Source organism: Thalassophryne amazonica, chromosome 8 (genome assembly GCF_902500255.1).
Source record: "Thalassophryne amazonica chromosome 8, fThaAma1.1, whole genome shotgun sequence".
In the NCBI taxonomy this organism is placed as follows: Eukaryota; Metazoa; Chordata; class Actinopteri; order Batrachoidiformes; family Batrachoididae; genus Thalassophryne; species Thalassophryne amazonica.
The window spans coordinates 30,250,910-30,272,259 of record NC_047110.1 but is presented as its reverse complement, the minus strand read 5'-3'; the positions used below and the strand labels follow the sequence as shown (position 1 = coordinate 30,272,259).

Here is a 21,350-nt window from a genome sequence, read left to right as displayed (position 1 = left end):
TGTGCAATGCCAGAAGCCAAAGAGCAGTTTGACAAACCAGTGTTGGAAGGAGAAAAGGAGGACGAGTCAAGTAAAGACATCCACACTGCTGTCAGTCCTCCGAAGACCGATGACAACAGACTGACAGGCAAAGACTCTGCTGCTGTCAAAACATCCAAAGAAGAAATTCATATGAAGGATGATATATTCACAAAACAAACCACACAAGATGGAAGTGAGAGAGAAAAAGGTAAAGATGTTCAGGCCGTCAAAGATGTTCAGGCCGTCAAATCAACGCAAGAAGACGACGCAGGGACGGCAGTGATTGTGGAGGAAATGTGTCCTGTAAAATCATTTGAGGTAGAGGAGGTTAGAGTTGAGGGTCATATAGTTACTGTCAAACCTGTTTCTGATGCCAGACCCACCGAGGAAGAGGAGCAGAGCAAAATCACTGCTGCTGTCAAACAGCAGCTCACAGAGGAAGAGAAGGCGGAGCCAACACAAGACATGTCTGTAAAACCCATTAAGGAGGTGGTGAAAGAATCGCCAGAGGATGAAACCAGTCTTACACAATTTAAAGTTGAAGAAGGGGAAAATGAAAAAGTTAAATCTGAGAGTGATATTTCTGCAAAGACTGACAAAGAGGTGACACACATTGATAACAAAGACACAGCGGTGCATGAGGATAAAGAGCTCAAAAAGTGTGACACCTCTGACTACAAACCTATATTAGACGATATTAAAGATAAAGACACTGAAAAAGATGACATGAAAATGGAGAAACCAGTAGACACCCACGTTGAGACACTTGCAGAGGAGAAAGAGCATCAAGTTGAAACCACTGATGTAGAAAGAAAAGCTGAGTCTGCTGAACAGGAGAAAGAGACAGAGCCTAAAGACAGCACATGTGGCACAGAGTCTGTTTTAAGACACGAAACAGAGGAGATGTTCACGCTATCTCCTCTCACCAAAGATGAGAAAAAAGCAACAGGAAAAGATGAGCCTTTTGGCTTTGATTCTAAGCCGTTTGATAAAAAAGAGGCAGGTCTTCTGAAGCCTGAGCCCTCAGAAGAGAAGACTGTAAAGCGTGTGTCTGTGTCTGACATTCCTGAAGAACAAGTTACTCAAACACAAGGTCACGAGGAAGCCTTTGGTGCCATCTCCATAAAATCAGAGCCACACCAAGCAGGCGCTCCTCGAACAGCATCAAGTGAAGTTCTGAAAAAAGAGAAAGAACAAGATCAGGACAAAGAAGAAAAAGTCACTATTAAACAGGAAGAGAAGATGGATAGAGAAAAAGATGACACACATGTTGCTGAGCTGACTAAAGAACAGAAGATGGAAAAAGAACAAGAAAAAGAATATGAGACTGAAGAGGAACAGACAAAACCTGAAGAAAAAGAAATGTATGAAGGCAGAAGTGCAAAAGAAAACATTATTAAAGCAGCAGATATTACTGACGTGAAGACAGATGAGATCACTGACAAAGACAAGTGTGAGCCTTCTGACGTCGACCACAGCAAGGAAGAGAAATGGGAGCGAGAGGAATTACAAGAAAAAGATCTTGACAAAACCACCAAACAAGATGCACAGACAGTATTAGCTGCCATGGCATCTAAGGCCGACTACAAGCCTGAATTTGTTGTCCAATCCTCTGATGAAGACAGAGAAGAAGAAGAGGAGGAGGATATGTGCATGGGTGGGGCTGGCTCCCGACCATTATCAGTGGAGAGTAAAAAGTCTGCACACCCGCCCTCATGTCAGACGCCACAGAAGAAGGACAGTGACAAAAATACCAAAGTGCCAGATGAAGCAGCTGCAGTGATCCACATACCCACAGCAACAATGCAGGAGCCTTCTACAGACAAAGGTGTTGAAAAAGCAGAAGACACACCGTCACCTGGAGCTGGCAAATATTTCACAACTGAAGTGGAGCAGGCAGAGCTCTCGTTTGCTACTATCACATCAGTGGAGGAGACAGGTGGACATGCTTCCAAAGACAAAACTATATCAGATGTCGCGAAAGAAGAAGCGGTGTCATCCGTGACTGAGAAAGAGCCCGTTTTTTCAACTGTATCAAGCAGCGATAGCCAACCGAGGAGCTGCACAGTGTCGAGCATCGAGAGCCAATCGAGTGCAAAAGAACCACTCCAGCTGGAAAGACAGATGGCACTTCAGACAAGCACAGGACTCATTGTTAAAGAAGACACCAAACCTGAGGAGAAGCCAGACAAGGAGGCAGAGAGGGAGATGGAAGGAGAACGAGAAGTGGCTTCTCCAGGAATATCACAACCTTGTTTGTATTTTATGTCAGCCAAAGAATCTGAGGACATCACTGTTGACCACACGGGTGTAAAATCAGACAGTGCCATTACAGAAAAGGAAAGCATCGCTGAAATTACCTCACAGATGCTTCAGAATGAATCACAAACCTTTGGTGTGTCCAAATATGATCCGTATGAAAAGCCAATTCCAAGCGAAAAAAGTAAGGATTCTCTTGGCTTTAATCGTACGTCTGACATTGGCATTGATGACAACAGGAGAGCAAGCCAGATAGAGCCCAGCGGAGCCACGTTCCTCATGGAGGAAGCGTACAAAGAGGAGCCGCTGTCCTTCAGTAGGGTAGACTACAGTCCGGTGTCCATCGCAGAGAGTGAACAGAGGCACCGGAGTCAAAGTGTGTCTCCTGATCGTGAAGACAGGGAGAAAGGTCAAGAGGAAGAGCGTGAGAGAGAAGAAAGACCGCATGCATCATACGTCGAAAAGAGTTTTTCACATGTAGACATGCAAGACAACAAAATGTCTCAAGCTGTCCAAGAATCCTCTTCTTATACTTTTAGTCCAAAAGAAGACAAACCAGAAAAATCAGAGAAAGAAAAAGAGGAAGGCACTTCAGAAGCCTTTCATACAGTACCAAGTGTCGCGAGTCACCCAACAGGTGTGAAACTAGAAACGCCTACTTCCTCGTGGAGCCGATCAGATCTTGGCGCCCATGCCCCTCTCACTTACGGTGCTATTGAAGAATTCACAGAAAAAGACAAAGAATCAGCTGGATCAGTCAAAGATAAGACCGAGTCTTCTGATCATGAAAGCGAGGGTTCTCCATCAGGACGGCGCTCACCTGCTGAAAAAGATATTTTACCTCAGCAAACGTCGCCTTGTGAACGAGAAGAAGCATTGCAGGCTGCCCCCTTTGCAACATTTGTACAACATGAAACTAATTATAATGTTAGTGCATCTGACAACAGTCAGATAAGCAGCTCTGCCACCTGTAAATCCATGTTAGACCTTCCTGATCAGAAAGACATCGCGATAGACAAAAGGCTGCTTGTTGAAGGGGAAGATTTCAATGATGACGAGGAAGATGAGGAGGAGGAGGAAGAAGAGGAGTTAAGTGATGTAGACATAGAAAAGGGCACCAGAGAGCAGTCTGAAAAAGAAATGTGTGGACGCAGATCTGACGATAATGTAAATTTAGCAGAGACGGACTTCCATACAAAAATACCTGAATCCAGCCTCCGTGAAGAAGGTGCAGTCTGTAAGCCTACAGCTGATGATGGCTCAACTTCCAAAATCTCAGATACAGATGAACATGAAAAAGCACCTACCTACAGTGATGGAACCTCAATCCAACTTCCATTCAAAGATACTGGAAAAACAACTTCATTGCTGGACACATGCGCCTTCAAACCAGACGAAAGCAGGTTTACTGTATCTGGTGATGGTGTTCGTCCAAAAACTGTTGAAGATCTGGACAAAAAGAGTTTGTCTCCTGAGCCTCTGGAGGCGTCCTCATCTCATGAACACACCGGCTCCTCTGAAGGGCTGCAGTCAAAGAAAGGAGATGATACTGAAGTGTCACCATCACCAGAGTCAACCTTTTTGACAAAAGACCAACATCAGCTAATAACCATGACCAGCTCTGTGCCGCCTGATCATACAGAATCTTCATCCAAGCCCACATCTAGTGTGCCACATCTGCTACCAAGTGGCTATGCCGATCTTGGCGAAAGGAGATCTGGAGAAATTCCCTCAGACTCTTCTTTTTTCAAACAAGTAGGGGCAAAGAAAGAAGAGGAAAAAGAATTTGAACTTTCAAGCACCTCCCCATTGTCCCAGTTAAGTGAAGTCAAACATTCTCAAAGTGACATTCAGGAAGAACATCTTGTAGCACGTCCAGCTCAGAGACAGACCCCAGGTATCAGTACAAAACATGAAGACTCTCCACAGACCTTTGAAGAAACTACATCATCAGATTCTATATACACAACCTTGACATATTCAACATCTGCATACTCATCTACGTCACAAAGGTACATTGAAACATTCCCGACAACATCAAGCTCCGGGCTTAGGCAGGACTCTGAGGTGCCTACAGTCTCACCCTGTAGAGATCTCCAAACAGACGAGTACATGGTGGTTACTGCAAAACCTGCAAAAACAACTTCCCCTACAGAAGTATCTGTTGCCGCTCATTTGGATGAGGCCAAACCATCACTTCCTGTCTTGTCTGCCACTTCTGAATACACTGTGGATGAGTGCGGTTCTGCAAAGCCTGAACCTAAGGACACCAAGCAGAGCACAGATAGTTTTTATATGCTAGAAACAAAGACGACATCATCAGCTACCACGTCAGGTGTCAAAAGGGCTCAACCAATAAAACTGGCGGAGAGCTTTTCCACATCGGATGCTCACTTTGATGTCTCTCCTCTCCAAAGGGCTGACTCCTCTGAAAGCAGCTCTCAGTGGTTAGAAGACAAGGAGTCTGATTCGCTGGAAATGGACACCGGTACTTTACCATGCCGTGGTGAATGTCAAAAACAGACTTGTTCATCAGTAAGCCAATCATATGGAATAGAACAATCTGCCACTATAGCACCGTGTACTGCGTTTTCTAAACCTGAAATCATGACACAAACAACTCAACTCACAACCTCAGTTACTGTGACTTCTGTAAGCTCGGTAGAAGCTATTAGTGGAGCTACCAAAGCCTCATGTGCCATCAGCGATCTGTCCAAATCAAAAGAGAAAAGAGATGAACAGGAATTAACTGGTCCAAGTTTAGTGGAGGATCCCAAAGTAGTGGAATCAAAAGATATGGAAATAACTGAAAAGCAAGATACGTTATGTCAAGCCAGCACAGAGGAGAAGAAAGCTGCAAGTGATGTGAAAATGGGTGAAAGAACAGATGTTGGGAAGCATGGGGAGGTTGAAGAAGTCAAGGAGAAAACACTTGAGAAGCCAGCAGAGAAGAGCAAAAGTAGTATTTCTGATTGGGAGCTATTGCAGAGGCCTGAAGACTGTCCAGGCGCTCCTCCTGCAGGTTATGAGGATCATGCTATACCACTGTCCTCCACAAAAGACAGCTTTTACACAGATACCTCTGCTAAAGCACACGGACAGGCTGATCGTCCTTGTGACTTGAACACTGGACATTCCTCTTCTTCTGTCCCTTTCTCCTGTGAATATAAACATCACAAAGGTGAACTATCTCCATCCTTTATCAACCCCAGTCCTCATCAGCTCTCCAGTGATGAAGGTGAGGAGCACAGTTGTAGTGACCAATCCCAAGAAGGCAATAAAAGTGATCATGAAGAGCACTCTGTAAAGAAGAGGTCCCACAAGCAGAAGCGCCATCACACCCAGAGTACACACGGAGATGCTGCACAGGGACAGTTTCCTGGTGCAATGTCACCTGGGTTAGGTGTGACATTAGCTGGAGAGGAAACACCTCCAACATCAGTAAGTGAGTCATTGTCTTCACAATCAGATTCTGACGTTCCACCAGAGACTGAGGAGTGTCCCTCCATAACAGCCGAAGGAAATCTGGACTCTGATGAAGATGCTGAACATCTGCCAGTGGACAAATCATCTGCATCTGGAGTTGGTGCAAGTTACCGTCCTCCATCACCAAGGTCAGCTCAAAGGAGTCATGACCCCCAACCCACACCAATGAAGGACCCTTTTCCCCACCCTCCCCACCCGGATGTTTGTATGGTAGATCCAGAGGCTCTTCTCAATGATCATAACACCAGAGAAAAGCTTGTGAAGAAGGAGCCAAAGGCCACCAAGGCCCTCAGAAAAGGCAAAACCAAGTCTGCCTCACCTGCTCGAAAGGGGGAAGTCAGGAAGAGATCCTCAACTTCCGTGAAGCAGGCCTCTAAGGACTCCATGTCACCATGCTCAGCTTCCCTGAGACGGAAAGACACAGAGAAAAGCTCTCGGCTAATTAAAATGTCGGAGACCCAAGGTTCCAGGAGTGAGATCCACAATCCTGGAAAAAGCTTAACAAATGGTGTCAAGAGCAGTTCAGGTGTGTTGATATCTTCATGCTTTGTATCTGTCATTGTATATCTGGTTTTATACAGTTACATTTCTTGAACTTACACCATAACGGTATATATATATATATATATATATATATATATATATATATATATATATATATATATATATATATATATATATACGAGGTCTATTAGAAAAGTATCCGACCTTATTATTTTTTTCAAAAACCATATGGATTTGAATCACGTGTGATTGCGTCAGCCAAGCTTGAACCTTCGTGCGCATGCGTGAGTTTTTTCACGCCTGTCGGAGTGAGGAGTGGTCCACCCCTCTCGTCGTTTTTTTCATTGTTAAGGAATGGCTCAGAGACTGCCGCTTTGCTTGATCAAATTTTTTTCAGAAACTGTGAGGGACATCAAAGTGGACACCATTCGAGAAATTCAGATGGTTTTTGGTGAAAATTTTATGGGCTTCAAAGAGATTACGGAGTGTTACTGTCGCTTTAAGGACGGCCCAGAGCGACTGGTGGTGCGCCGCGCTCCGAAGCCGCCATCGACAGGCTGAGCGACCATTTTATTTCTAAACGGATGGCTGTATGGATCCGTGACCATCGTGTGCAATTTCTCTGGTTATCACAAGAGCTGGACATCAACCATTTTCCGGCAGATTTCACTTTTAACAAGAGATTTTGTCATGGAAAGCCGAGCGGAGGCTTCGCGTGTCACGATGGATTCGCTACTGGAGCGAGACAAAACCACCTCAATTTTGGTCTCACAGGACAGCTTTGAGATGGCGTTCAGTGGTTTTTCCATCGAGTGATTATCCGAGAAATTGTGGATGTGCCGTGAGGCTTCATCATGGCGTTGCTGTGCGCCACGACGCGCGAAGCCTCCGCTCCTCTTTCCATGACAAAAACTCCTGTAACAGTGGAATGTGCCATTCATTTCCAAACTGGACGCTGTGTTTTATCCAGGATGTCATCTGGCTAGCACAGGAATTGTGAAAAGACGTGGACATCAGCACTTTTTCGGCACATTGAGACAGACGTGCGGAGGAATTCCGCACGTCGCGGCGTTGCCGCATGGCGCAAAGCGCCGCCGTGATGAAGCCTCACAGGACATGTTCTGGCATGTCCAGGCACATCCACAATTTCTCGGATAATCACTCATTGGAAAAACCACCGACAGCTGTCTGAACGCCATCTCAAAGCCGCCCTGTGAGACCAAAACGGATGTGGTTTTGTCTCGCTCCAGTAGCAAATCCATCGTGATGTGCGAAGCCTCCGCTCGGCTTTCCATGACAAAATCTCTTGTTAAAAGTGAAATCTGCCAGAAAATGGTTAATGTCCAGCTCTTGTGATAACCAGAGAAATTGCACACGATGGTCACGGAGCCATACAGCCATCCGTTTAGAAATGAAATGGTTGCTCAGCCTGTCGATGGCGGCTTCGGAGCGCGGCGCACCACCAGTCGCTCTGGGCCATCCTTAAAGCGACAGTAACACTCCGTAATCTCTTTGAAGCCCATAAAATTTTCACCAAAAACCATCTGAATTTCTCGAATGGTGTCCACTTTGATGTCCCTCACAGTTTCTGAAAAAATTTTGATCAAGCAAAGCGGCAGTCTCTGAGCCATTCCTAAACAATGAAAAAAACGACAAGAGGGGTGGACCACTCCTCACTCAAAGCCCGCTCATAGGCGAATGACGCAACCGACAGGCGTGAAAAAACTCACGCATGCGCACGTAGGTTCAAGCTTGGCTGATGCAATCACACGTGATTCAAATCCATATGGTTTTTGAAAAAAATAATAAGGTGGGATACTTTTCTAATAGACCTTGTGTGTGTGTGTGTGTGTGTGTATATATATATATATATATATATATATATATATATATATATATATATATATATATATATTAGATGTGTGCGTTCGCTATGCACAGTCACAGTAATTAAGCAATTGACACCAAACTTGCTATGGTGACTGTGGGCACCAACGGGGAGGTCACTGGGGCCTCCCCAAAAAAAATTTTTCCCCCTCAAAATTCTACACACAACATCCCATGACAACATGAATTTTTTTTTTTTTTTTTTGCAAATTTATTTAAAAAACTCATATACATAAGTATTCACACCCTTTGGTCAGTACTTTGTTGATTCACCTTTGGCAGCAATTGCAGGTCTTCTTGAATATGATGCCACAAGCTTGGCGCACCTATGGTAGTTTTGTCCATTCGTCTTTGCAGCACCTCTCAAGCTCCATCGGGTTGGATGGTGTCGTTGGTGCACATCCATTTTCAGATCTCTCCAGAGATGTTCAGTCAAATTCAGGTCTGGGCTCGGGCTGGGCCATTCAGGGACATTCACAGAATTTTCCTGAAGCCACTCCTTTGATATCTTTGATGTGTGCTTAGGGTCATTGTCCTGCTGGAGCAGATTTATATCCAGGATGTCTCTGTACATTGCTGCATTAATCTTCCCCTCAGTCCTCACTTGTCTCCCAGTTCCTGCCCCTGAAAAACATCCCCACAGCATGATGCTGCCACCACCATGCTTCACTGCAGGGATGGTGCCTGGCATTTACAGATGATGGAGGCCACTGTGCTCACTGAGGCCTTCAAAGCAGCAGAAATATTTCTGCACCCTTTCCCAGATTTGTGCCTCGAGATAATCCTGTGCCTGAGGTCTACAGACAATTCCTTTGACTTCATGCTTGGTTTGTGCTCTGACATGAACTGTCATCTGTGGGACCTTATATGTAGACAGGTGTGTGCCTGTCCAAATCATGTCCAATCAACTGAATTTACCCCAGGTGGACTTCAATTAAGCTGCAGAAACATCTCAAGGATGATCAGTGGAAACAGGATGCACCTGAGCTCAATTTTGAGCTTCATGACAAAGGCTGTGAATACATCACAGTACATGTGATTATTTTGGGGCTTTTTTGTTTTGTTTTGTTTTTTTAATAAATTTGCAAAAATCTCAAACATCTTTGGTCACATTGTCATTATGGGGTATTGTGTGTAGAATTTTGAAGAAAAAATGAATTTAATCCATTTTGGAATGAGGCTGTAACATAAAAATTGTGGAAAAAGTGAAGCACTAAGAATACTTTCTGGATGCACTGTATACATATATATACAACCCCTGGCAAAAATTATAGACTCACCGGCCTCGGAGGATGTTCATTCAGTTGTTTAATTTTGTAGAAAAAAAGCAGATCACAGACATGACACAAAACTAAAGTCATTTCAAATGGCAACTTTCTGGCTTTAAGAAACACTATAAGAAATCAGGAAAAAAATTGTGGCAGTCAGTACGGTTACTTTTTTACACCAAGCAGAGGGAAAAAAATATGGAATCACTCAATTCTGACCCTATATGTCTTTTTGCTAGGAATGTTTTCACAGTTTTTGCTCTATGGCAAGATGCATTATCATCTTGAGAAATGATTTCATCATCCCCAAACATCCTTTTAATTGATGGGATAAGAAAAGTGTCCAAAATATCAACATAAACTTGTGCATTTATTGATGATGTAATGACAGCCATCTCCCCAGTGCCTTTACCTGACATGCAGCCCCATATCATCAATGACTGTGGAAATTTACATGTTCTCTTCAGGCAGTCATCTTTATAAATCTCATTGGAACGGCACCAAACAAAAGTTCCAGCATCATCACCTTGCCCAATGCAGATTCGAGATTCATCACTGAATATGACTTTCATCCAGTCATCCACAGTCCACGATTGCTTTTCCTTAGCCCATTGTAATCTTGTTTTTTTTCTGTTTAGGTGTTAATGATGGCTTTCGTTTAGCTTTTCTGTATGTAAATCCCATTTCCTTTAGGCGGTTTCTTACAGTTCGGCCACAGACGTTGACTCCAGTTTCCTCCCATTCGTTCCTCATTTGTTTTGTTGTGCATTTTCAATTTTTGAGACATATTGCTTTAAGTTTTCTGTCTTGACACTTTGATGTCTTCCTTGGTCTACCAGTATGTTTGCCTTTAACAACCTTCCCATGTTGTTTGTATTTGGTCCAGAGTTTAGACACAGCTGACTGTGAACAACCAACATCTTTTGCAGCATTGCGTGATGATTTACCCTCTTTTAAGAGTTTGATAATCCTCTCCTTTGTTTCAATTGACATCTCTCGTGTTGGAGCCATGATTCATGTCAGTCCACTTGGTGCAACAGCTCTCCAAGGTGTGATCACTCCTTTTTAGAAGCAGACTAATGAGCAGATCTGATTTGATGCAGGTGTTAGTTTTGGGGATGAAAATTTACAGGGTGATTCCATAATTTATTCCTCAGAATTGAGTGAGTCCATATTTTTTTCCCTCTGCTTGGTCTAAAAAAGTAACCGTTACTGACTGCCACAATTTTTTTTCTTGATTTCTTATAGTGTTTCTTAAAGCCAGAAAGTTGCCATTTGAAATGACTTTAGTTTTGTGTCATGTCTGTGATCTGCTTTTTTTCTACAAAATTAAACAACTGAATGAACATCCTCCGAGGCCAGTGATTCCATAATTATTGCCAGGGGTTGTAGATCCCAGCAGTCATAGGACGTGAGGCAAGGTACACCCTGGACACCAGTCTGTCTCAGAGCCACAAATAGACAAACAAACACATTCACACTCGCATGCACACCTACAGTCAATTTAGTCACCATTCCACCCAACCTGCATGTCTTTGGAAGTGGAAGGACACTATAGCACTTTGAGCATGTGAACCTGAAGATAACATGCAAACTCCACACAGAAAGGACCATGTGGGAAGCAATCCCACAACCTCCTTGCTGTGACACAACAGTGCTAACCATTAAGCCTCCATGCCATATGCTACCTGTCTGTGTCCTTATCCAAGACACTTAATGTGTATTATATCAATTCGTCCAGTTGTTAATTGGCACCAGCCTCAGTTGGAGAAGTAATCAGACTGTTTTGGACCTCACCCACTTCCTACAATCCGGGGTTCAACATGGCACCAACGGACCCCACAGCTTATATCGGACTTACTTCCTCTTCTTGTAGGCTTCTTCAAACTATTTTCATACAAGGATTGCAAATGATAATTTTGCTCTACCAGTTCATAATTGTTATTATTATTACATTTTTATCTGTAAAATTGAACATTAGTTGACTTTTTCCAAACTTGTTATTGGCATGGCAATCAACCACTTCATGTTTAGTATCGTATTTGCAATACTATATTATCTATAGGTAGATTCATAAATAGTTCTGTGTACCACAATATAGTGAAAAAGAAAGGAAATGCTGTATGAATTGTAAACTGAAAGTACAGACTTTCAACTTTCATTTGAGTTTATTGGCGTGTACAAATGTGTAATTTTTGTATGTGGTCTCCCAGTTGAGGTATGTCTTCAGCCTTGAGGATATTTATTTCTCAAATAATTCTGGTTCCTTGAAGAATTGCAAATTAACATTGATCCAAATTTTCCTTTAGGTTAATATTTTAAAAAAAAAGTCCCAACATGTGCACAAACTTCAACCATGACTGAAAAAGAGGTCTTACCTCTTCAAATAATGAGACAAAAACTTAATGACTATGTGTTTTTAGAAGTAAAAAGAAAGAAAGAAAGCCAGCCAGAATTAGAAAAGGTCAAAATCCATAGATTTGTTTAATTATACATTCATATATAAAAGGATTATGATGCAATTAAAGCTATGATGCAGTGTTTACACTTCCAGTCTCATTATGTAAATGTAATTAAGATTTTTCTTAACAGTACTTAATTGCAGGTATATATAATTAGGTGTATTTAGTTTGATACTTGAATGAATTGTTATAAATTGGTTGAATGGTTTCTGCAGTTCTTTCTTGATAACTGTGACTTTCTTCCTTGAAATGATTATTCTCGAAGTTGATATAATCATGTTAGCTGAATGACAGGGGTTTGTTTTTTCCTAATTTGTGTATGTGTATTCATTAAATTCAGATATTATGCCAAGATTTGTAGCCATTACAAATTGCACCGTTTGGAGATAAAATTATGTTGTTGTTAAATCAATCAATCAATCAATTTTATTTATATAGCGCCAAATCACAACAAACAGTTGCCCCAAGGCGCTTTATATTGTAAGGCAAGGCCATACAATAATTACGTAAAAATCCCAATGGTCAAAACGACCCCCTGTGAGCAAGCACTTGGCGACAGTGGGAAGGAAAAACTCCCTTTTAACAGGAAGAAACCTCCAGCAGAACCAGGCTCAGGGAGGGGCAGTCTTCTGCTGGGACTGGTTGGGGCTGAGGGAGAGAACCAGGAAAAAGACATGCTGTGGAGGGGAGCAGAGATCAATCACTAATGATTAAATGCAGAGTGGTGCATACAGAGCAAAAAGAGAAAGAAACACTCAGTGCATTATGGGAACCCCCCAGCAGTCTAAGTCTATAGCAGCATAACTAAGGGATGGTTCAGGGTCACCTGATCCAGCCCTAACTATAAGCTTTAGCAAAAAGGAAAGTTTTAAGCCTAATCTTAAAAGTAGAGAGGGTGTCTGTCTCCCTGATCCGAATTAGGAGCTGGTTCCACAGGAGAGGAGCCTGAAAGCTGAAGGCTCTGCCTCCCATTCTACTCTTACAAACCCTAGGAACTACAAGTAAGCCTGCAGTCTGAGAGCGAAGCGCTCTATTGGGGTGATATGGTACTATGAGGTCCCTAAGATAAGAAGGGACCTGATTATTCAAAACCTTATAAGCAAGAAGAAGAATTTTAAATTCTATTCTAGAATTAACAGGAAGCCAATGAAGAGAGATATGCTCTCTCCTTCTAGTCCCCGTCAGTACTCTACCTGCAGCATTTTGAATTAACTGAAGGCTTTTCAGGGAACTTTTAGGACAACCTGATAATAATGAATTACAATAGTCCAGCCTAGAGGAAATAAATGCATGAATTAGTTTTTCAGCATCACTCTGAGACAAGACCTTTCTAATTTTAGAGATATTGCGTAAATGCAAAAAAGCAGTCTTACATATTTGTTTAATATGCGCTTTGAATGACATATCCTGATCAAAAATGACTCCAAGATTTCTCACAGTATTACTAGAGGTCAGGGTAATGCCATCCAGAGTAAGGATCTGGTTAGACACCATGTTTCTAAGATTTGTGGGGCCAAGTACAAGTTTTATCTGAGTTATCTGAGTTTAAAAGCAGTAAATTAGAGGTCATCCATGTCCTTATGTCTGTAAGACAATCCTGCAGTTTAGCTAATTGGTGTGTGTCCTCTGGCTTCATGGATAGATAAAGCTGGGTATCATCTGCGTAACAATGAAAATTTAAGCAATGCCGTCTAATAATACTGCCTAAGGGAAGCATGTATAAAGTGAATAAAATTGGTCCTAGCAGAGAACCTTGTGGAACTCCATAATTAACCTTAGTCTGTGAAGAAGATTCCCCATTTACATGAACAAATTGTAATCTATTAGATAAATATGATTCAAACCACCGCAGCGCAGTGCCTTTAATACCTATGGCATGCTCTAATCTCTGTAATAAAATTTTATGGTCAACAGTATCAAAAGCAGCACTGAGGTCTAACAGAACAAGCACAGAGATGAGTCCACTGTCTGAGGCCATAAGAAGATCATTTGTAACCTTCGCTAATGCTGTTTCTGTACTATGATGAATTCTAAAACCTGACTGAAACTCTTCAAATAGACCATTCCTCTGCAGATGATCAGTTAGCTGTTTTAAGTAATGGTTTAATTACTGCCACCTTAAAAGCCTGTGGTACATAGCCAACTAATAAAGATAGATTGATCATATTTAAGATCGAAGCATTAAATAATGGTAGGGCTTCCTTGAGCAGCCTGGTAGGAATGGGGTCTAATAGACATGTTGATGGTTTGGATGAAGTAACTAATGAAAATAACTCAGACGGAACAATCGGAGAGAAAGAGTCTAACCAAATACCGGCATCACTGAAACCAGCCAAAGATAACGATACGTCTTTGGGATGGTTATGAGTCATTTTTTCTCTAATAGTTAAAATTTTATTAGCAAAGAAAGTCATGAAGTCATTACTAGTTAAAGTTAAAGGAATACTCGGCTCAATAGAGCTCTGACTCTTTTTCAGCCAAGCTACAGTGCTGAAAAGAAACCTGGGGTTGTTCTTATTTTCTTCAATTAGTGATGAGTAGTAAGATGTCCTAGCTTTACGGAGGGCTTTTTTATAGAGCAACAGACTCTTTTTCCAGGCTAAGTGACGATCTTCTAAATTAGTGAGATGCCATTTCCTCTCCAACTTACGGGTTATCTGCTTTAAGCTGCGAGTTTGTGAGTTATACCACGGAGTCAGGCACTTCTGATTTAAAGCTCTCTTTTTCAGAGGAGCTACAGCATCCAAAGTTGTCTTCAATGAGGATGTAAAACTATTGACGAGATACTCTATCTCACTTACAGAGTTTAGGTAGCTACTCTGCACTGTGTTGGTATATGACATTAGGGAACATAAAGAAGGAAACATATTCTTAAACCTAGTTACAGCGCTTTCTGAAAGACTTCTAGTGTAATGAAACTTATTCCCCACTGCTGGGTAGTCCATCAGAGTAAATGTAAATGTTATTAAGAAATGATCAGACAGAAGGGAGTTTTCAGGGAATACTGTTAAGTCTTCAATTTCCATACCATAAGTCAGAACAAGATCTAAGATATGATTAAAGTGGTGGGTGGACTCATTTACATTTTGAGCAAAGCCAATTGAGTCTAATAATAGATTAAATGCAGTGTTGAGGCTGTCATTCTCAGCATCTGTGTGGATGTTAAAATCGCCCACTATAATTATCTTATCTGAGCTAAGCACTAAGTCAGACAAAAGTTCTGAAAATTCGCAGAGAAACTCACAGTAACAACCAGGTGGACGATAGATAATAACAAATAAAACTGGATTTTGGGACTTCCAATTTGGATGGACAAGACTAAGAGTCAAGCTTTCAAATGAATTAAAGCTCTGTCTGGGTTTTTGATTAATTAATAAGCTGGAATGGAAGATTGCTGCTAATCCTCCGCCTCGGCCCGTGCTACGAGCGTTCTGGCAGTTAGTGTGACTCGGGGGTGTTGACTCATTTAAACTAACATATTCATCCTGCTGTAACCAGGTTTCTGTAAGGCAGAATAAATCAATATGTTGATCAATTATTATATCATTTACTAACAGGGACTTAGAAGACAGAGACCTAATGTTTCATAGACCACATTTAACTGTTTTAGTCTGTGGTGCAGTTGAAGGTGCCATATTATTTTTTCTTTTTGAATTTTTATGCTTAAATAGATTTTTGCTGGTTATTGGTAGTCTGGGAGCAGGCACCGTCTCTACGGGGATGGGGTAATGAGGGGATGGCAGGGGGAGAGAAGCTGCAGAGAGGTGTGTAAGACTACAACTCTGCTTCCTGGTCCCAACCCTGGATAGTCATGATTTGGAGGATTTAAGAAAATTGGCCAGATTTCTAGAAATGAGAGCTGCTCCATCCAAAGTGGGATGGATGCCGTCTCTCCTAACAAGACCAGGTTTTCCCCAGAAGCTTTGCCAATTATCTATGAAGCCCACATAATTTTTTCAGAATGGTGTGCTTTATTGAAACAAAATGGAATGCGGTGAGGAGGTCATTGTTATCCAGTGCCTTCTTCACAGGAATTCATTTTACATATTGTTGTTTTATGGTTTGATTTGTCTCCAGGGACCAACACCCAGAAACCTACGTCAGCCGTTCCCCCTGGGCCACCTGTCTATGTTGACCTCGCCTACGTTCCCAACCACTGCAGTGCCAAGAATGTGGACCAGGAATTCTTCAAGAGAGTTCGAGCTGCTTACTATGTGGTGAGCGGGAATGATCCAGGCAGTGGAGAGCCCAGCCGTGGAGTCCTGGATGCCCTATTGGAGGGCAAAGCTCAGTGGGGCTCCAATTTACAGGTATCTCAATCGATCTTCACCTGTAACCTGCATGTCAGTGTTTACAGTGTCCATGAGCTCACATTTACTGTATGTCTGCAGTAAAGGTAACCAGCTTTATATATCAGAGTGTAAAGTCCTGAACAGAATTACTGGCACCCATGAATTATAAAAGAATTTGAAATATCAAGAATAAATGCAAATAAACCAATTCTGTATGATCAGAATATCAACATAAATGCAATACTTTTGTTTATCACAAGTTGAAATAAAAGATATAAGACTTCTTCCATGCACAGGAACCCATGCAAAGACAGGGAGAACACAAATTCTACACAGAAAGGCCACAAGTGGGAATCGCTCCCATGATCATCTTGCTGTGAGGCAACAGTGCTAACCACTAAGCCACCATGCTGCACCACAATAACATTATATATATATGTCATGGACATGAATGAGCGAAGCTCTTCAGCATCTCACCATGTCATTTAGGTCCCTCAGACTTTTCTTGAGTAAATGCTTCAGGGGAACATTAGCATGGCTAAAACCTTTAGCTTCTGGGGTGGGGGGCTCTGCTCCCCAGACTCCCCGCCTTTTTAAGCATTTTTCTTTTATTGCCTTTCAGCTTCTGGGGCCCCTAATTACAGCCCTCTTAACCTCCTGCCACTTTAAGCATTTTTTAATGTAGATGTAAATTAATATTCAAAGTTTTCAGCTAGTTGACAGCAGGGCTGCCTCGTCTAACTCGGGCGAATATCTGTCATTTTGGGTGACTGGGCATGAACGTTGGGCCTCTGAAAATGCATACAGCACGACAACAGCGTGTTATTTGCATTATTATCACTTTTTACTGAGATACACAACACGTAACGCGTACATAAAAAGTTGGCTCACTTTAACTTTTGTCGTGTCAGCTGGCGCGCGCTGCTCTCCAAATTCGGCAGGGCGTCCTCATCAAGCTGACTGCTTTGGCTGCTGTTCATTGTCGTACTAGCCATGAGAAAATCATCCGGAATATCCATATTGGGACCAAAACACACTTTTCGCCTTTTTATCTTTTCCTCTGCGGACAGTTTTTTCTCTTTTTTTTTTCCCTCTGCAGACAGTTCTTGGGCTGCGTGCTATGATGTCATTTGTTTACGCACAGCACGCGGGTATAGCCGTATATACGTAATATAGAATATAGAATATAGTATATAGCCATATAGACGTAAATCTACGCTACCGGCCTAGCAACACCTCGGTAAAGTGATAATAATGTACAATATGACTGATTTCACACAAAGCACAGCAACAGTGAAAATTAAACATTCTTAAACAAAACAGTAATAATACCACACTCATTTTGCACTCATCATAAGGTTAGGATACTGTGCCCTCCAAAAGTATTGGAACACTTTGAATTTTACATATTTTAATTTGTTTATGCCATTTCAAATATAAGAAATATAAAATTTTCTAAAATTATCTTCCTCAAACTCAAACTGAAAGTAAATCTCTAAAACTTGATCATACCTGTAAATAATGATCAGTTTTATTGCCAGTTTTCTTTAGACAAGTCAGGGGATGGAAACATGAACATTTCCAAGTCACTGAATATGTCTTGTCTTTATTTACATAAATTATGAAGAAATACAAAAGTTTCTTTCACCAAAACATCAAATCTAGGCTTTCATCTCAAATGTACTTTCTGTCAAGTAGCTGAACTTTCAGGTCTTCTTTTTAAGAAAATCCTCCTCTACACCACTTCATCAGGAAACTGGATTTTTGATTCATTTATATCAAGCTATAGAGATTTACTTTCAGTTTGAGTTTAAGGAAGATTACATTAGATTTATTTATTTATTTGTATTTGAAATGGCATAAATTAAAATGTGTGAAATGCCAAGTGTTCCAATACTTTTGAGTACAGTTGAGAAACACTCTGTGGCATGTCTATTTTTAAGTGAAATGCATCATCCTGGTGTCACTCAGAGAGCAAAATTAAGAGGTTATTTAATCAAGAGCTGGCTGTTCATTTAAAAATCACCGGAGACAAACGCATATATAAAGCAACGTGAAATTAAAGGAGAAATACAGCTTTTAATAACCTGGACCTCATTTCTGGCATAAAATACGGTCGTTTACTCACCAATATAACTTTGGTGTCATTATTAGTCCATGGATCAAACGACGTGTGCAGTTCAAGTCTCAGGCAAACATTTTTCTTCTTCTACTAAGGTGGATTAGAATGTTTTGTATTTGCGCAGTGCTTTGATTGTATAAAAACAACAGGTATAATATAACATGTTTTATTTCATCTGCTACGAAGAAGGCAAACAGTGTGAGATCAAGTTGGAAGCAGTGTGAAGTAGAGTTTGTCCGACTTGACAGCTGTGTTTTTAGATTTCACTCCTGCAGCTGGTAGCAAATTGCATCAGCCCGCGAGACAGACGCATGCAAGGTTGAAGGCACCTGTCACATCACTATCTGCTGCGTACCAAACACCACAAGAGAACACATAACCTCTTGGAGGTTCAGCACATCCTGGCTGGACAAGCTGATCAGGCGGGTTGACTCTGTGGTTAGCATGAAGCTGGACCCTCAGGTGACGGTGGCAGAGAAGAGAACACTGGACAAACTGCTGGACATTATGGACGATGCCACTCACCCTCTGCACACCGTCATCAGCAACCAGAGGAGCCTCTTCAGTCACAGACTGCTCCTTCACAAGTGCAGGACCAACAGACTGAAAAACTCCTTTGTCCCTCAGACCATCAGACTGTACAGCCCCTCACTAGGGAGGAGGAGTAGTAACGGGAAGACAGAGGACAGGAAGGACAGGAACAGTAGTAGCCAGTAAACCAGTATTGATCAGTATGTCTGGTATTTATATTGTGTATTTATATTTGCAACCTGTTTTCTTTTTTACTTTCACTTTTGATGCTCTGTGTGCTTCTCACCCTGTGTGCTGCTGGAACCTCAGTTTCGCTGAGGGAGTCTTCCCAAGGGATTAACAAAATTCTATCTAATCTAATCTAACAGCAGCACTGAACAAACATCATCAGTTATGTCTTTCTATCCCCGACAGGTGACTCTGATCCCGACCCACGACACAGAGGTGACCAGAGAGTGGTACCAGCAGACTCACGAGAAGCAGCAAGGCCTCAACATCATGGTCCTGGCTTCTAGCAGCACCGTGGTCATGCAGGATGAGTCCTTCCCCGCCTGCAAGATTGAATTCTGATATCCATTGGCTGTGCTGCGTGCGCTCCTGTCTGCCTCCTCCCTGTCATCTGTTCACACCGGAGGTAGAACAGGAGCTCATCGTACTCTCTGCTTCATCAAAGCTTCTCACTCTCCCATGAGTCCGGGCTCAGCGGCGTTACCGCAGCCCTCAATATGCTACATTCCGTTAGCTGAAGTCAGGCATGTCAGGTTTCTGCTTTCTGTGACAGTGGGGCTTATTTTCTTTTAAAGCATTTTATTTTTGATTTTTTTTTTTATCTCAATTACACATCAGCCCAAAATATTTCTGATATAAGCACTAAGTACGGTACCGTAGCAACAACTGAATTCAAGTCATTTTTCGGTGATGTAATATTTGATTCTGTACTTTTGTTTTCTATGGAAGTCGCAGTTGGGCCTTGTGTCTACATGATTACACATAATTATACAAATGAACTACAGGTTAGTGAGATCAGCTCATAAATTAAACACAACCAATAAATTTACAAGTAAAGTGCCAAAACCTCAAGGAGAAATAAATATCTCACAAGTTTATCAACGGCTAATTTCCAATATTCATTTTCAACTGAGTTGTAACTTTTCTGCTTCTTATTTAGAGGTTTTCTCATCACAAGGTTTATTCTTTGCAGTTCTGACGCTACATTATAGTGTTTGGATTTTCTCAATAATTACATGAATTGATGTTTTATATATATTTAAAAAAATAAGACTTCTTGGTCACACACAGTGATGTTTTTAGGAGGCACCCGAAGTTTATTCTCTTGCAGAACTCTCAACGTTTAAAATCTTGTTGGCTTTTACAGCGTAATCGGTGCATGATGCTTGCGTTTTAGCTCGAACTCTTTCCTCTAACGGTCAGACGATATTATAGAGTTAATACTTTCTTGAACCGGCCTTCAAGTGTGGAATGCAGTTGTAATGTAGGTCGGCTATTACACTGTTTGGCTATCTGTGCTCACGTGAATGTTAATTCAGTAGGTGCCAGTCAAAGGGACGATGGACACGGATCACATCTACAGATCTCTGCAGTCTAACCAGGTGTCTGTTCAGGGTTTGGTTTAATTTCTTTTTCCATTGATCATAATGCACAGTACGAAACAACGGTGACAAATGTAGCAATGAAATCGTGTCCGTCCCTTCTGAATGGATAATTATGCCAGTGAAAACTGCAATAATATGTATTATTGGGGTTTATTTGTAGATGTGTGTTGCAGGAGGTTGTATTTATGTGCCTTTAGCTCGTGGTACAGGAGCAGAGCAGGGGGGCAGAAAACAGGGTAAACCCAAGAAAATAATTCCAACACTTCGAAATATCACCAAACAGTTCATCGGATTTAAACTGCTCACAGTTTACTGACGAGATCACGGCATCTTCTTATTCAAACTTTCAAAATAAAGCAGATATTCCACATGCTGTAATACACTAAACCATATTATATGAATGCTTTAGAACAAGGTATTGCACCAAATAGGAATGCACTTTTCTGTTGTGGTCCGAGTAGCAGAGTTTGTCGAAGTGACTTATAGTGATGTTCACTTGAAGGAAGGATTCGTCATAGTCACACGTTCTTTCAGACTCAGCTTGAGAGTAAAGAAATTTACATTTTAATATTATAAGAATGTGTAACTGTTGGAGCTGTGTTGATCCTGCTTGTCTTGGATGCAGTTGTAGGAATGTCTTTGAGCATGTGATGCACACGTGCTCCTCTCAGTCATACGGCATGGTTTATTTCTGTGCGTTCTGTGGCGAGTGAGATTTCTGTGGATTTAAGTGTGAGAGGATGTTCTCTGTGTTCACACCTTACGGCAGGAACAGGCACATTTCCGTTCACACGCAAGAGCAGCTTAAGTGTTAAATTTACGTTCACCTGAACTTGAATTATTTATTTAATTTAAAGTGAAAACAGATTTAAATCCGCAACAAGAAGGGCACTCATTCCAATGTA

The 21,350-nt window shown here is 41.6% G+C and overlaps 1 protein-coding gene across 1 annotated transcript in view; it reads left to right on the top strand.

Annotated features, from left to right (window-relative positions):
• Positions 1 to 20,819, top strand: part of map1ab (microtubule-associated protein 1Ab) — a 267,674-nt gene extending 246,855 nt beyond the window's left edge. Inside the window, exons 7-9 of the mRNA XM_034175452.1 lie at positions 17 to 6,292; positions 15,965 to 16,197; positions 19,247 to 20,819. Coding sequence (XP_034031343.1) covers positions 17 to 6,292; positions 15,965 to 16,197; positions 19,247 to 19,402 — 6,665 coding nt within the window. The 3' untranslated portion in view covers positions 19,403 to 20,819. The remainder of the gene's footprint in view (positions 1 to 16; positions 6,293 to 15,964; positions 16,198 to 19,246) is intronic.
• Positions 20,820 to 21,350: the final 531 nt, after the last annotated feature.